Source organism: Metarhizium robertsii (genome assembly GCF_000187425.2).
Source record: "Metarhizium robertsii ARSEF 23 chromosome Unknown MAA_Scf_22, whole genome shotgun sequence".
NCBI classification, from domain to species: Eukaryota; Fungi; Ascomycota; class Sordariomycetes; order Hypocreales; family Clavicipitaceae; genus Metarhizium; species Metarhizium robertsii.
Window position 1 is genome coordinate 20,554 of NW_011942163.1, and position 16,432 is coordinate 36,985.

The 16,432-nt window shown below is 48.3% G+C and overlaps 6 protein-coding genes across 6 annotated transcripts; 3 read left to right on the forward strand and 3 right to left on the reverse strand.

Annotated features, from left to right (window-relative positions):
- Nucleotides 1-237: 237 nt before the first annotated feature.
- Nucleotides 238-2,256, forward strand: MAA_10205 (uncharacterized protein; the record flags this gene model as incomplete). The annotated part of the gene is made up of 1 exon (XM_007828203.2): nt 238-2,256. One exon carries the CDS (start codon nt 238-240, stop codon nt 2,254-2,256), a length of 2,019 nt encoding a protein of 672 aa, XP_007826394.2.
- Nucleotides 2,257-4,202: 1,946 nt separating this feature from the next.
- MAA_10206 (patatin-like phospholipase) lies at nt 4,203-6,367 on the forward strand (the record flags this gene model as incomplete). The annotated part of the gene is made up of 3 exons (XM_007828204.2): nt 4,203-4,773; nt 4,810-6,240; nt 6,276-6,367. 3 exons carry the CDS (start codon nt 4,203-4,205, stop codon nt 6,365-6,367), a joined length of 2,094 nt encoding a protein of 697 aa, XP_007826395.2.
- A 138-nt stretch (nt 6,368-6,505) lies between these two features.
- MAA_11777 (Ankyrin repeat-containing domain protein) lies at nt 6,506-6,919 on the reverse strand (the record flags this gene model as incomplete). Its single annotated transcript, XM_011412815.1, has 1 exon — nt 6,506-6,919. The coding sequence occupies one exon, from the start codon at nt 6,917-6,919 to the stop codon at nt 6,506-6,508; it is 414 nt and encodes a 137-aa protein (XP_011411117.1).
- A 327-nt stretch (nt 6,920-7,246) lies between these two features.
- On the reverse strand, nt 7,247-7,621 carry MAA_11778 (uncharacterized protein; the record flags this gene model as incomplete). Its single annotated transcript, XM_011412816.1, has 1 exon — nt 7,247-7,621. One exon carries the CDS (start codon nt 7,619-7,621, stop codon nt 7,247-7,249), a length of 375 nt encoding a protein of 124 aa, XP_011411118.1.
- A 3,905-nt stretch (nt 7,622-11,526) lies between these two features.
- On the reverse strand, nt 11,527-12,441 carry MAA_10207 (uncharacterized protein; the record flags this gene model as incomplete). Its single annotated transcript, XM_007828205.1, has 2 exons — nt 11,527-11,711; nt 11,766-12,441. 2 exons carry the CDS (start codon nt 12,439-12,441, stop codon nt 11,527-11,529), a joined length of 861 nt encoding a protein of 286 aa, XP_007826396.1.
- A 1,051-nt stretch (nt 12,442-13,492) lies between these two features.
- On the forward strand, nt 13,493-15,028 carry MAA_10208 (uncharacterized protein; the record flags this gene model as incomplete). Its single annotated transcript, XM_007828206.1, has 1 exon — nt 13,493-15,028. One exon carries the CDS (start codon nt 13,493-13,495, stop codon nt 15,026-15,028), a length of 1,536 nt encoding a protein of 511 aa, XP_007826397.1.
- Nucleotides 15,029-16,432: the final 1,404 nt, after the last annotated feature.

Here is a 16,432-nt window from a genome sequence, read left to right on the forward strand (position 1 = left end):
ATCAGTTTTGGGTTCTTTGCTCTTGAATCCTAGTCTTTGGTATCTAAACTATTGGATTTTTGTTCCCAACAGCCTGGATCTTAATTCTTGAATCGCAGAACTCGGTGATATTTTTTCTGGCTGCGTTTAAATTGCTATGTAAGATGTGACATAATTGACCTCTTTGCTTCCGTTGGGCTGTTCTTTAATCGACCGAGAGAATTTTCTTCAATTACAATACAACCTGCAACACCAAACATGGAATCCACCACGCCTTTCAAGGAGAGCTATGAACTTGGATACGCTCAAATCCAACTGCGAAATCTCACCTTTCCCTTCGCTCGTGACAAAGAACTGGCCGCTGTTGATTGCCTAGCAGCCATCTTCAAGGAAAGGTGTGATCCGGATGCCATGGAAAACCAAATTCCTGTCTTTGTGTCACCAAGTGAGCTTGCTCTTATACTCACGCAAACACCAGGGATCGAGTTGGAGACTTTGGCTCATGGTCAGCCTCCTTTTCCGCGGCTAAAGCCGACTGGAAATGTGCGTTGTTTACATGGTAGACAACGTTATGAAGCAGCCATGCGGAATTTCGGACCTGAAAAGTGGTGGAGTGTGCGAATATTTCGTATACCGGAGGGAAGCGATCCGGAGATTTTGCTCTTACGTCACATTGATCATAGCTCTCATCAGATGAAGCTTTCTGATGGCGACGTATTTCGCCATGTCTTTGCATGCCGACGAATGCGCCAGCGTGAAAACGAGAATTACTGGCACCTGCACTTGTCTAAAGACAAGAAAGGGGCTCTCAAGAGGATACTGGAAGATGAAGTAATGTCTGAACTGTTGTACGAGTTAACGGATTACCCTGGTCTTCGCAATGGCTGGCAACTTGGCAACATAGATAAGCACTTTGCTGACAGGTGCCCTGAAGAAATATACAATTATCTGCGCCACATCAAAGAGACCTGGAGAAAAATTACCCTGAATAATTCGGATGTACGTATGGCAACTGATAATGAAACCGTCAAAGAGCTTACACTCCTATGCCCGTCCGCAAGCTATGCCGACAACGATAAGGTACGGCTTCTCATGCGATCTGGAAAGCTTTTCGGCAGCATTTCAGATTCTCATCTACGCGGACAAATTGAGCAGCAGCTGCTCGGGATAGGCGTAGTTATTCCAAGCATTGAGACCTTTCACGGCAACATGAAGTATTTGAGAGTTGGTATGCGCATACTCCGGGACCATCTTCTGGATGGTCGCCCACTGGGCAAACATGAAACTGTGGCTCAAGCAATGCAAGAAATATGGCAACCAAGGGAGACTTTGATAGAAGAAGCGGAACATCAATTCTATCCAATAACTTGTTCCCCAAGCTTCTCTTTGGCTTTTCAGGCACTTTTTATATCGGCTTTGAGAAACTTTCCGCATCTGTCTGCCGAAAGACCAATTGTGCAGCATGGGATCCAGCCAATCCATGCAGGCACTGACGAGTCAACACTAAAGAGGTTTTTACTACACGCGCAAGCTCAAGGATTTAATTCTAGTACAATTGAGTCTAAGTTGCGTTCTATTTCGACTACTACTCTGCTACCTGTTCCCAACCAAAGCTTTCCCTGCAAATCTCAAGAGAGTGTTGTAAAAAGGCGATGTGGTCGACCCTTGACATGCTCGTATCGCTATATAGCAAACAATTTATTTCTGCCAAGAATGCTCAGGGAGAACGAGATTTGCTTGTACCCTAGCACTATGTTTGTGCAATGCGATTTCATGCGTTCCTTTTTTGCCGGGTTTCCTAAGGAGAACAGCGTCATAGACCAAGACACGATACTCAGAGCACATGACCTACATTTGAGCTCCACGAGCACTCCAGCAGCGTCCGTCGAAATACAACAGCAATCTGCGATTACGGACCTTGAAGGATTAGATGTCTCATACAGCCAATTGGGCTCAGATTCTGCCGTGATTTCTGCCGCACAGTCTGCTCTGAATCGAAGGCGTATGCGGCAGCCACAATCCGAAAGCCCGCGGTCCATCCTCGTCCCGGATGTTCAACAAGCATCGTCTCCGAGCAATTGTTCGTCGCTTGACTTGACGGATTGTCCACTTAATGAGGACGGTTCTACTCCCAGCTTCGGTACACCTCCCGGAAGAACTGTAACTACCTCTATCGGCAGCCAATTGACGCAAGATTCAGCAACAACAGGTCGTACGATGATCTCACCGGGGGACATAATGGAGTACATGAGAATTGATAAGGTTGGAAACATGTAATATTGGTCGTTGTTATAGGTTGAATCAAGAATGAATCTCTTTGCAAATGTCTGCCATAATCCTATCCTCCCGTCTCGGCCTAGGTGAGAAGCGGTTTTGTGTCCGACTATCTTAGGCAGTCTTGGCAGTTACATTCTCTAAGTTTGGCGATATCTGAGCCCCTGTGTTGTGTCGTAGCATGAGCCCATATCGAATGTCAGCATATAGCTTATCAGGCCCTTATGGCACGCTCATAAACGCACCGTTACGGGCTCGCGACTTAAGCTCGCAGTGGGTGATGTGGCCTCGCTTCCAGGCGGGACATTGTCTTTCCTGCGGCTTCCAGAAGACTCATGTCGTGGCTACTTGGACGCTATAACAGAGATCTTAATACTTGAATCTGTTTAACAAGTTCTTCGAACCTAGTTATTAAATTTTGAGATCTGACGTGGCTAGATAATGTGGATCGTTAGTGGTGCTCCCTGCGAGTCCCTGTCTGGGGCTTTCAATGGACTCGATGGATAGCGTGGCAGTAGCTGAACACATACAAAACCAAGAAACTACAGTTCAGTTCTTAGTACTAGATTCTGTGGTTCCAGTAGTTACTTAAATTTGAGTTTTCAGACGAGAGCCACTATTAATCAGCCAGGTCCGCCCAAATGCGCGCCCTCCTCTACCAGATGTTTTTAGTCTAGTTTGACTGCAATGGCGCCTAAAAACCAGAAACTAATAAACAAGATCACGAGTTTTGATTCTGGAATACTACTGGCTGAGTTCTTAGATCTTGATAATGAGAACCAAGGTCTTTTAATCCTTAGCAAGAATATATAAGCAGCAAGAGGATGGGTTAAGGCAAGCCCAAGGAAGGGAGTACACCATAACACACAACCACTATGAACTGTTTTTTGTGCACCGGATACAGGAGCACCCAGCGGTCCAAAGCCAAGAAACCTACTCCTCTGCAGTTACCCCACCATTCCCTCGAGGTGACCCGACCACCGACGCCGTACCCGTTTCACTGCTCTAAACAAGACCGACGCGTATGCAATCCCACCAGAGAACAAAACAATGACTCCAACGACAAAAATAAGCTCAACATGAATGGGCTATGGAAGAGCCCCGAGAGTGTTAATATTAACAATGCTCCCATACTGGAGATCCCAGAGACCGGGGATATTGAGCTTGGCTATCACATAGACGCAGCGGGCAAAGATGTGACCGACATGATGGAACAGCTAGATATAAGGAGGATTAGGACCATCTAACTAGACATGATTTGAATTGAATGTCAACTGTATTATTGTTAGTACTAATAACTGGCAAACCTATAACTAACAGTTCTGTACAAATGAATGCACCTTCTATGAATTGTTCTAGTTCCACCGGATACTTGAACGCACACCGCTTCAGCCCGTCTGGAGTTACCCCACAACCGCCCAGAAGTATGGCGATCACCGACTGCATATCCATTGATCAATTCTCGGCAAAACCTCCACATATGCAGCCCCATGGAAGAACAAAGCAATGGCTCGGATGCCAGAACTAAGCCCATACTGAAAGTGCCATGAGAAAACGGATCAGAAAACATGGTTTCAAAGCATGTTGCCCTGTGCCGGATCCCAGAGGCCGGGGAAGTTGAGCAACTCGACCCTCAGATGAACCCCCAAACGACAGGGATATGATGGAAATGATGCACAGGCTACATTTAAGGGGAAGAAATGGGACTTGTTAGGTAAATACAATGAGGGGTTCCCATACCGGACATCGCAGGTAGTCAGCTGTATGAATTTGCAATTGGACAGTCAGATGGCAGCGGTGAATCTTGGTTCCAAGATTTCGTATTTTAGCTTTGCAACTTGCAAAGCACAAGTATCCGAGAACATAGATATCAGATAACAGGTGCAAGCAGATATTTCAGTCAGCGATCCGCCGGCAGAGCCTTGACAGTGGCCAGCAACTCTTCCATCATGTCGGCATGGATTGACATTGTGCGCGGCGGCAATGACTTCAGGACGCCTGTGCTTCAGGAATTCCATCAGCCCTATCAGAGCTTTGACAACCGGCCCGATGGGCAGGCCAAACTGCTTTTGTTGTTTTGCACGGGGGGATGTAGCGGGGCAGAAGCACCCAGACAAGTTCGCATGTGCCGATTTGCCAAGACGATTCTGCTGGATTGCCACCTTCATCATCAGAAGTCATACCCCGCGATGAAGGCAGGCCCTTGTCCTCCAAATTTGACCAGAAGACAGGTAGAATCGTACGGCAGCCCCGAGGACCTTGCCCACGAGTTTTATGCCAGGGCTCTGTCTCCGCTCTGCGAGGCCGTGGTCTTCATTCAGAACGATTACTGGGATATTCTCGCCATTGTGGGAGTCTTGGCTCGTTGGGTGGACCTGTCATTTGCCTCCTCCATTCGCTGCAGGCCACAGGTGCTCATTGTTTCGGAAGACGAGCCAAAGATTGCTCTGAGAGACGTTGAACGAGATTTAGCAGCAGAACTTATGTCACACTACAGTCCCCTCGAGGGGCTCTCATTTAGTTAGGCAGAGAAGAGATGGCGTAGTTGCTTTGCAGGAATTCGGCTGATGCGTGGCTGCAGGTCGCGAACGTCGGCTGATCATGTTTTGGAGTGGACACAGGCAACTCGAAACAATGACACAGCCCTAACATTCCGAAATTGCGACGTGAAACACCTCTTGCGCTCGACCTGTTCACAGTTCGCTGAAGACCACCGGAAGACTTTCAGTTTTCAACAAGCATGGCGCACAAACCCCTTGCCAGGTCAAGTATCATGGGGTGCAGAGAAACTAGTCCGCCTGACAATGCACGACGCCACTCTCTACGAATCGGCCTGCAGCGCCATAGCCAATTCACTTTTGTTAGAAACGTATCAGCATAGACGGCGAGTTGGTCATATGCTGAACCCTAAATTAATGGAATTGTCTTCCACCGACTGGTTCGACGAATTTTATTCGCCCATGTTAAGCAGCATAGAACCGGTAACTCTTAAAGCAGATGTCAGAACACTGTTTATACAGTTTATGAAGGCCGAACCCTCGGAAAGACAAACACTTCTAGCAAGCTCGATGCGTACTCTTTCATGCAGTAGCAAAATTACGTTGCCCACGGATTTATGTCTCGTGTGTCTCTGTCGCTTTCCAGCGACTACCCTATCATGCGGCCACAGGGTATGCGATGATTGCACGGAGACCAACGGCAAGAAAAGCGAAGAGGGCATCGACATATACCAGATGCACTTCTGCGTTCTATGCGGAGCTGTTAATTCAGTGCAAACGGCTCTGAAGCCCCCTTCGGCCGGTATTCGTGTTCTCAACCTTCATGGAAACGTTGACGATGCACTGCCGATCGCAATGTTCCTGAAGGATCTTCGATCGTCGCTGTCGGGCCGCCTTGAGGATTATTTTGATCTCGTCTTAGGGAGCGGCATAGGCGCTTTTTTCATGGTAATGATCTTTTGCAACCAAGCTACCGTCGAGGACTGCATTTATCACCTACCGAAGCTGAAGTGCGTTAGGATTGATGACAAGAGCCTGTTCTTTGGCAAAGGGTTGAGATTCCCGAGAAGCGACCTTCTTGATGCCAAGATAAAGCTGGTTTTGTACAATACAGACAGCCGTCTAGCAATTTGCCAAAACTACATTACAAAATCATCGAAATGGCTGCAAAAATTCTCAATTCTGTTCCAAGGTGTCGACAACATCGCCGCTCGAGCTTTCATTGAGGCTAATCGCATATGGCCGGATGGCCGTATCGACGTAATTACACAATGTCACAACAGTAATTACCCGGAGACGCTGAGCATGGCAAATGAGCTCATATCGGCTCTGTTTTATGTTCAAAGGGAGGGAATTCCGACTTTCTACGATCTCTTCCCCGCTCGCTTTGTACTTTGGGTCAAGTGTAGACTGCCCGCGGGACGACATTTACTCGACATCGCCATGAGGATGCGAAGGAGGAGGGTTCACATTCAGTTTCACGAGAGCGGTCAAGTTAGATATTTCCTCCTGTGTACTGATCAGATATTAGAGGGGTTGAAGAACGGAAGACCGCTTTTGCGACGCCTGGAAGTCTTGCTACATTCTCCAAGATCTATAATCACTGTGAAGCTTAATGGGACACTTGCTACGGGCACTAGAGAGCTGTGTAGCTGCCCTACAGATCTTCTCCCATGTTTAGACGCGAATGATCACCCAAAATCTTCATTGAAGGAACAGATAGATAATTTACAAGAGACTGTAGCACGGCTAGTCTAGTTTGCTATGTTAAAGAGCGTTGTCGCATGTGACCTTGTTCGACGAGGTGCTCTAGAACCAGTGACTGAACATTCTGAGGAACCTGGCGTGGAAACTGGCGTGGGAATTGACGAGGAAACTGGTGTCTGCGGCGGACCCTGCTCTGATGATGGAAGCGGGGTGGACTGCTGAGCCCGCCTGGAACTCATGTCTTGTGCAAGGGTTATGAAGTCGTTGGGAGTTAGGATTTGCTTTGCCAGGAAGGTAGCTGCTTCCCAGGCAAAGTCTTCATGAGAGCGGTATACGAATAGCTCACCGTCTCGCTCCAGGTAGAGGGCCACTTTGACTCCGAAAGTCCAGTGCATGCCATGTGCCTTCTTCATGATGCCAGATGTCCTCTGCTTCCATTGTTTGTCAACTGGGGTCTTCATCGTGATCCTTCTAGCTGTTTGAGAATCTAGGAAATTGTTTGCTGAATTGAAGAACCGGAACCGCACATAAGGGAGTTTATATAGTAGTACAGGACGCGTCCAAACAGTCGCGCCGAAAGAATTAGCCGCCGGCCCTGAGATCCGGCCCGAAGTTGCTAAAAATATGGTAGCCTGCCGCCATGAGTCCGCGTGTTTCAACCAGTCACTCACTGTCCCCTGGATGCTGCCTGATAATTACGACTTTCATCTTGGTTTTGAGAACCTGGAGGGGAGAATGGTTCATTTTAAGATCTATTTCGTAGAATCTGAAATTTGTTCAAACTAATTTCAAGAACTTGAATCGAAATAGCTATAGCCAATCGGAATGTATCCTTCTTCCACAGACTGACCTTGTACGGAGTCGGCATAGCGCTGAAACTCCTGGACGATTCTTCCTGCAATGTTGGCGATGGTCTCATCGCGACGCCTGATTTCACCCTTCGTCTCCTTCAAATTTTCAGACAAACTCGCCTTAATCTGTATCTCTGCAGCCAATTTGGCTTCCAATGCACGCATCTGCTTAATTAATTCTTGGTTGCGAAGCCGTAGCTGCTCGTTTTCGTCTTCCAGCAATTGGATGTATGTCTCTGGTGAGAACGAGCCAAGTTGCTCAGGGTCCTGCTGGCGAGTAGGTACTGGAGGCAGCGTTTTATGGCGGTCCATGGTGCTCCTTATGGGATTTGCAGCTACGAGCCCTGTCGAAGGGAAATAGTCCTACATATATACTTTACAGGAGTGTCTAGTTTCCTAGGTTTCATTTCTAGATTCCGCACCATCTCATCATTCCGCAGGATAGTTCGCTTCCTTGAGCCTCATGTTCACCTCTACGGAGAAACTCCTCAAGTCATTTGCTAGGCTATTGATGGAATCTCGCAGCTTTCCAATGTCTTTCTCAATCCCCTCAAGTCTGGATTTATTTGATAGCTCTCTATCGACTGTATCAAACCTCTTCTCCAGACGTGTACTCTGACCAACATCCTTCTCGAGGTGCTCTAGTTTCTGAAGTATACATTGAAGGATACTTGCCCAATCAGGATGCTTCTCGGACCTACTAGGGATGTGGCACTTACTGCTTCTCGGAAGTCAACGGAGCCCCAAGTGAATCGGTCATTGGTGCTTCAGGGGCCATGGATGCTAGGCCGCAGTCTAAAATCTGCTCAAAAGGAAGTGTGAAGTCTGATTCGGAGTACATTTTGAGTGAGTTAAGTTTGTCCATTGTCATCAGGGGCACGCACAGGGTGTCTCTTATAGCCAGAACGAGAGTGAGTTAGAGTGAAAGCCTAGGCAAGAGAGCTGGCATCCTGCATCTAGAAGAACTGTTGCAAAGATCTGAAGTGCCCAATTTTAAGAATCAAAGCCTCAGAACCAGTGGCCGTAAATGACTTATAAATTTCTCCCAAGGCCCTACTGTCTGGCTTGCAAACTACTTCTATTTTGAGCTTCTTCACTCAACACTCCACAATATGCGGTTCTTTACTATCATTGGAGCATGCAATGTTGCCGCTGGCATGGCGACTTTACCAACAATTTGCCAGTCTGATCCGCCGCTGCCCCTGAAGGCTGGTGAATTGGTGTCTGCTTAGTGCGTGCATACTCCCGGTCTTTCTAAATTTGGCCTTCCGTACTGAACTTGGAGCAGCGTCGACAGCGCGTCTAACAGTGTAGGCCCTTGCGAAGCAATCCTGCAATTTGAGAACGACGAATTTCTGCCAATAACTGTTCAGTTTGGGCAAATGGCTTGTTCAGGGCGCCAAATTGCCGAATTCAACCTTCCCTCCGAAGCCCCGGCCGGCGCTGCCTCCATTCATTGGTATTTGTGTCAAACATCCCACCCGTTCGATGCCAGCTAACGGTAAAAGGTTGTGTGTTGGGCAACCATCGCCGATGTGCAACAGCGCTGTGATTGCAAACAGCCGGGGTAGCGGTGACGCAAAAGCCATAAATAGATACCTGGAGGGTCGCTTGGGGTGCGTTGAGCCTGTCGCGGCCGTTGTCACAAATACTTTGACGACGACCAGTGGGACCATAGCCATCACGACTACCATGACAACGGCCGTAGCCAGCCTCACAACAAGGTTCTTTCTTGACCAGACTGCTTCTGACGGATCGTCAAAGGCGCCAACCTGGCCGGGCAGCAATACCGACCATACTAAGCCTGCAACCGCTGTCAACCCCACGGCGCATACGCTAGGTCCACGAACATCAGCGCCAACGCAACCTAATCCAACCACACCTGGAACATGCAATCCTGCAAGTTGTTTGGCCCTGGTTCCCCTGCCAGATCCCACCATGAGTAGTACAGCCACTAGCACGCCTGTTCCCACGACCGCTGCCCCCACTACAACAACTCCATCAGCACAGACAGCCTCTTCCACAGCAGGCAACACCAAATCAGCCCTGGGCCCAACCATTGCCGCTACAACCATCACAGTGATACAAACTATGACGGGGGCGTGCCGTGCAGATAAGTCTCAGGCGTGAGTGTTGGTTGATACTCACAAAATGTCATCACCAACAGGTCTGACATCGTGTTGCGATTGGGTGTCCCGTTCAATGTCTTGTAGTGAGGTGTGTTTCTATAGATAATATACAACTTGTTGCATGTTGCCGAGTGCCGTGTGAAGTGACTGCATTGTGTGATCATGTGCTTTGGGACAATAATTATATATAGCGGTTGACAAACGACCGTGGGTGTTCATGCCTTGCTTCATATCGTACCGAGTCTAGTATCAATATTCAGAAGGCAAGTTGGTAAATTTATTGTCACAATGGGAGAGCGTTGTGATTGTCAGATTGCACATTTAACATTGGTGGAGAATGATGCATCTATGCCTGAAGATTTACAGGACGTTTCTGAGCAGAATCGTGCATCTGCGAGATTCTGGCGCAGGGTAGTTCTAACCCACGTCCTCGAAATTTCGAAGGAAGTGCAAGCATTGAGAAGCAGGCTCGCAGGTATTGAGGCCGCAGTGGCTTCAACAAAAGCCAAGGATTCCTGAGAATAGTTGAAACCATGGGGTCTACAATAACAATTACGGTTACTGTTCACATTTTTGCCTTGGCCACCACCAAGTGGCTACTAACAATCACTTTGATCACCTTCCCCCTTTGTGTCGTCTTCTTTCACCTCTTCGTAGTCGTTATCCTCAGACTCCAGAGCTGGGCAAGAGCTCGCTGGTGGGATGCTAATCCAACTCCATGGAGCCTAAGAAACATTAGTTCATATGGTAGATTGTTGAGGGGATGCTTCATACTAAATGCCGGATCGTCAGATTGAGTCTGCCGTTTTCGGTTATGAGCTGTAGATGGCGAGTTTGTGCGGCACACAACATCATTTCAAGGTAGGATACCTTTGCACTGAGCTGAGTGACTATGGCCGAGGAAGCATTGTAAGCAGACTCCCAACCTTCACAACAATTGCGATATTGCTCTAGCTCGGCCTTGGTCGCTTCATGCTTCGCTCTCTCTTCTTCGAGAAGAATATAAGCATCTTTGCTTTTGGCCATCCTACTCTACGGTAGTTGCGTTACTACGACTTATGTTTCCATGACGTGGAGGGAAATGAAGCGATATTTATACACGCAGGCTCTTGCCATGTCCTAGCACTTCCGTCAGGTGTCAGGCGGCCCATATTAGAAGGCACAGGTGATACCTAGCGCTGCAGCGGGCACCTATGATTCGTCGGCTCCCCTGTTAGTGACTGGTCCTAATCACATCTACTAGCAATCCTGCAAGCGCCGCTTCAAGAACTTTGCTCCGCTGCAAAAAATAGAAACAAATCACACCATGCATTGTTATCAAAAATCGTCCAAAAATAGACCGTTAAGAGTCACTGACGTGTTCGCAGTGCGTAGTACTGGTACAGTAGGACCTGGGCAAAAAAAGTATAAATACAAGAGATGGTGTCGTTATTTCTGTTGAGCTACTAGGTGTAGCATTCTCTGTGTCGATTTCTCGTAAGCATACCTGAAGCGGGTGACGCAGACGATACTATTGTTGAAACAATGAGGCGGGCAACTGACGGGGCTGCTGTTGGCCACTCGGATATTAAGCGCCACCCTGACGTGCAACAATGCTGTGCTTTGAATTGTGCCGGATTGATTCAAAGGGTGGATTATTTAGAACAGTATGTGAAAGAGCTGGAGATGAAGATCTATGCCTTTCCGCCGGCGAAAGCCAACTGTAGATGTTTGCCGACAAGGCAGCCTCGCCGTAGCCGTTTCATTTTCCGACCAACTACACCGACTCCGATGACATTCAGTGACGCTTGATGCAGAGGATAAAGAAAGCCAGCTTTATTTAGATGAAGAAGCACTTTATTTTGGTTTAAAAAAGTTTCTCGTTTCCAGTTTGGCAGATTTTGGAATCTGTCTGACAGATCTGCTCTCAGATCCACGTCCTTTCCGAGTTAAAGCGGCGCTTCCTCCCGTCTACGCTGGCGGGCCTTGAGGCTCTTGGTATGTGGCAAATACAGCAGAAGAACTAAGTTTTCTATATTTAAGAAAATGAATTTTTACTTAGAGAGCTTGAAGCGTAGTCCAGAAGTAATAGATCTATGGATCTTAGATCTATTTTTCTCTATGGCCTGCATGTCCGACATCTGTCTTCCTGAGCTTTTGCTGTTGCTTGTTGCCCTTCTCGTTTGTCGCCCAAGACATAGTGACCAGCTCGCTGAGACTAATCAGGTTATCGGCCTGGATGTAATTTCTAATGTCTCTTCGAACAGTCGAGTTGAACACTTCGGAACCACAAACTAGACAGTTAGCGAAGGAGCATTTGCATCGTTTCCAGATAGCGATGAACTTACTGACTACTTTCGCTCGCCCTGGTGTTCTCTTTGACTGCGTTTCAATCGCTGAAGACACTTGTCGTAGAAAGTCCCCGTCAAATGGAAACCAGTGTTGCCTGCCTTTTGGCCTTGGAAGTCTTGTCTGTCTTGGAAGACCTTCAGGGTAGAATATCCAAGCTTGCACCTTGCTGTCAGCTCCGCAGTCGCTTAGTTCGTCGAAATACGCGCTAACAGAGGAGATGTCATCGTTTTGATCCATTTTCCAATATAAATCGACCTTCCGCGTTTTGTCACTGAATAAGCCATCCAGGTACCACCGATTGCTTTGCACCTTGGCAAATTTGTCTCGCGTTATTCTGGTGGTCAGATAAAGGAGATGCGGTAGAACTCGAGAAAGAGCAGGCCCTTGAGCGACAAACATCACGGCCTCATATTTGCCTAAATGCAGGTCTTCCTGGTAAGGTCCATCCAATCGAATGGGAAAGCGCCCGAGAGAAGGAGCCCGTTTCACCTGGTCGGTCAACACTGCAAAATGCTGTATCGAAGGTGCATTTGGCTGCCACCATAGCATATGGATGGGCTGACTCTGCATCGCAGGCGACAGCTCGGGTGCCCTTATGTAGAAATACCCGGGTCTGGCTTTGATGGGCTTCTTCAGCTGAATATTCAAGACACGACCGTCTTGACCCTCCATTGTGGCAATTGCACGACCGTGATGAAAGTAGTTATACATCCAAATTAATTCAGATGTCAGCCATAGCAGTCCACCAATCAAACTTACTACCAAAGAAACCCATTGCCCCTCAAGAGAAACTTGGTTCAAATGCCAAACCGTGGCTATGGTAATGAGAGGGGGCAGAGGCCAACAAGCCACACTCATTACCTTGCGAATCCAAATTGAGCAAGTCCTTCTACCGCATTTTTCTGCGGTGTGGGATATTGCGTACCTCAGGATCAACCCTAGCACACAGCCTAGTGCTATCACGCCGGTTGTGAACTGTGTCGTTCCTTGGGGGGTGTTGAATGCGTGAATGAGAGCCTGTGCGATACTTAGTGCTGCTATGCAGCAAAAATAAAATTGAAAGGTAGCAGCCGATATTTGAAGAACATCCACGAGTGGGTTAGTCCTGCCGCCGAGGAATAACAGGGTCATGTTCAAAACCGCGAGCTGGCCAGAAGACTGGTGGATTGGGAGGTGGCTGATTTGGCGCAGCATCAAACCAATGTTAACGCCCACAAAGAGCAGCAAGATTACTACATCCTTTGTAGATATCTGCCATCTTCCTGTACAATTGCTGTACTTCAGGGCGATGAGTTGTAAGTGACGTATAATCCACGCATCCCATCGTCGCAACGAGCTGTAAAGAGCGACAAAGACCAGTGCAGTAATTTGAAATGCGTTGATAATGCCAAGCATTTTTTTTTTGGGGGGGGGGGGGGGATGAATTGTGGAAGGAAAACCTGAACATGCACGACTAAGGGAATACATTTTACACTGGCAGAAAGTGAGGTTGAATGATGAACCGCGAGATTCCGGTTCGTGAAGCTTGGAACTTGGCTCCAAGTATTGAGCGTCAAGGCATTGTTTTCGAATCCCGAGTCTAAGGGCTTGTTTCTCGTCTTCTGAACTTTGAAACTTAGATAATGGCCGAGATTCAGGTATAAAATCCTCAGCTTGTCCTTTCAGGACGTTATTACTTCTTTCTTTCTCATCTACCTTACCCGCATCTACAATTATCATTACAATGAGTAGAGCTGATCAAGACATCGTCAGAGAGGGACAGCAAAGCCCCCGCCTTGCGCGGACCCGGTCTGGGCGGACGCGATCCAATCTAGAGGATGTAGCGGAAGAATTTACCGCTGGCAACGAACCTCCCCCACCACCTCAAACACGAGGTCGGAGGCGGGCCTCTCAAACGCAGGTCCCGCCAAACCAAGATTCCCGGAGAGCCCCCTCAAGACAAGCTTCACAAAGAGAAGCCACTCCAAGGCAAGATCCACAGCGGCAACCCCCGCGAAGGCAAAATACCAATGGAAATAGCGCAGAGTCTGGGGATGCCAACGAACAGGAGATCCCGATTGGCTTACAGACAAGTGATGTCGATATGGATCGACCAACAACAGAAGCTTCCTCTGATACACGCGATCCAAGTCCTCAGCCAGACTCTCGTCCGGGACCATCGGGTTCAGGCGGGCGGCCCGCCCGGCCCAGTGAATCGATCCCACGCGATCGCGGCCGCCAGCGTGACAGGCAAACCGCCGCGGATGACAACCGAAGTCGTCGCAGGGGAAATGCTGCCAGCGATCCAAACCCACAGGGTCTCCACAGTGGGACAGACACGGAGCATTATGATGAAGGCGATGGTGTCCCGACATTTGCTTCAGAAGGAGAATTTGAAAGCGACAATGGAGAAAGCGACGATGGCGAGCCGACATACGGGACTCTGGCTTTGGACGGCCAATTGCAGGAACGAAACGGGCGTCAGTACTTTAAAATTATTCATCCAGACACCGGCTACAGGGAAACGGCAAGAATTGAAGGAAAGGCCCCTAGCAAAAATATTGTTATTTTCTCCACTCGTCCCCTAGAAGGTTACGGTTCTCGTCCTGCTTATGCTCGAAGGATGGCGGACGTAGGCCTATCAGGTGTGGCCATTGATGAAATCCAGCCGATGAAAAAGGCTGAGTTTGTCGAATTTCGAAGAGACGGACGTCTTGGCATCCTTCTCGTGGCATCTCTGTTGCCTGTGCCTGAGCCTCTCCAGCAACATCCTATGACGTGGATCAAGCTACAGTCGGGAGACGACACAAAGTGGATAGCAAGAAGCACTTTTGTGGGTGGCTACAAAGAGGGCCAAGCTTTCATTAACAGGCACTACACCGCCACTGGTCAAAATCCTCCGCCTCAACCACTCCCTGCAACGGAACGGCGGCTACTGCAGGCAGAGGGTCAGCAACTGCGGCGTAATCCACCGCGTGCGGCACAACCAGAGCGGCCACCATCACCACCAGCCGGCTCATCCAGGCAAAACACACCACCCGTAGTTCGACGCACCCCAAGACGCACAGCACGGGACAGTAGAACAAGCCAAGAACCCTCCACCAATGCACAGCGAGGCAACGGGTCGAGCCAGCAGCCATCATCTCCTCGCAGTCCGTCGCCAAACCGCCAACGATCTACCAACCAGGGTCGTGAGGAAGCTCGTCAACAGCCAAACACGCGCCGACGTCCAAGCACTAGCCAACAATCAGGCACATTTCCTGAAGAGGTACGAGTCTGATACTTTCTAGTTGGAGCGTACTAATACGAAGTTTTAGTAGTGGTTGAAAATTTACAACGAAGACCGACGCCCACCACCAACCTCTTGTAAAGTCTGTATAGACACATCTCAGCCTGAAATTAGCCTGCAATGTGGCTGTGCATTTCATCGCGGTTGTTTCGATCAAGGCCTAGATCCTGGCCGACATCAACGTATCGGGATGCCAGGTTTTTGCTGTAGATTTTGCCGAGGCGGAAGCGAAAATTACTTTGCTCCCGTGGTCTATCTATGGTACAACGAGTTATACCCGAACGTGAGACTTGCTGTAGCTAATTTCCGTGGCCAACTTTTCCCCTGGGAAGCGTCCAGCTGGAATTTTAGCGATGACCTTTTGTACCCTCCTGGAACCACGGAGGAAAGAGAGTGCGGCATCTGCCAGTACGAAATAGAGATTGAGAATATGAACAGCTACGCCGCTGTGATCGCCAGTTGCAAGCATAAATTCCATACGACTTGCCTTTCTAGATTGGTCGTTTTCGAAGAACGTGGCGGTAGCCACCGGATGGGCCGCAGGGCGCGCTGTCCGATGTGCAGAGGAGCAATAGACGAAGTCTTTACGGGCAGCGGAAAATGCAGGTATGGGGCGTGGGAGAGGATTAGGAATTCGCGCGGCTTACAGCGCATCATTTTCAATAGGTATTCGGAGGTAAGAGGTGATGAAGAAGAAATAAGTAGTCCTGAACGATTTCCGTATTCCGCCTGATAGATAGCATAGCCAGATTGATCACACTTTTCATTCACACGTCCATAAATAGTATAATGATATCGTTAGTTCAAATTGAGGGTTATCCAGGCAATTATGTCTCGTTTATCATCTACAATCGAGCTCCTTCAACCACCCTGCCGTGATCCTCTCCGTCCCGAGTCCTCTAATCCACAACTTCGTGGTTGAATTTGCTATTTTTGTCGCATACTTGAAGGTGGTTCGGACTAACTCTGTGTTCGGAGACAGCTTGGTAGATTGAAAATTGCTTGTTGACTGGTGTGGCCTTGGGTTTCGCCATTTTTACTTATTTGTACAAGTTCCAGAGGCCACATTCAGAGCACACACATAGTCCAGGAGGTATAGCATCCTCTCCAGGGGGCAGAAAGTTTATTAATATAGCATAGCTATTAATAAAATTAATAACAGTATAATACTATCAAGGCTTATCACCAGCAGGTCTCTAGGTCAGGTGTCACGTATATCAAACTCAATTTCTCTATCACAAAGGCTTAAAGGGGCAAATAGCAAGCAACAGTACCGTATAAACTGGTCACACTTGTCTAGCTATTTAGTGCGCATAAAATCCTCGAATTTTGCGGTATAGTGCTCTCATATTAGAATCCATGCCTTCCAGCCAGATAATATTAGGTTATAAAACT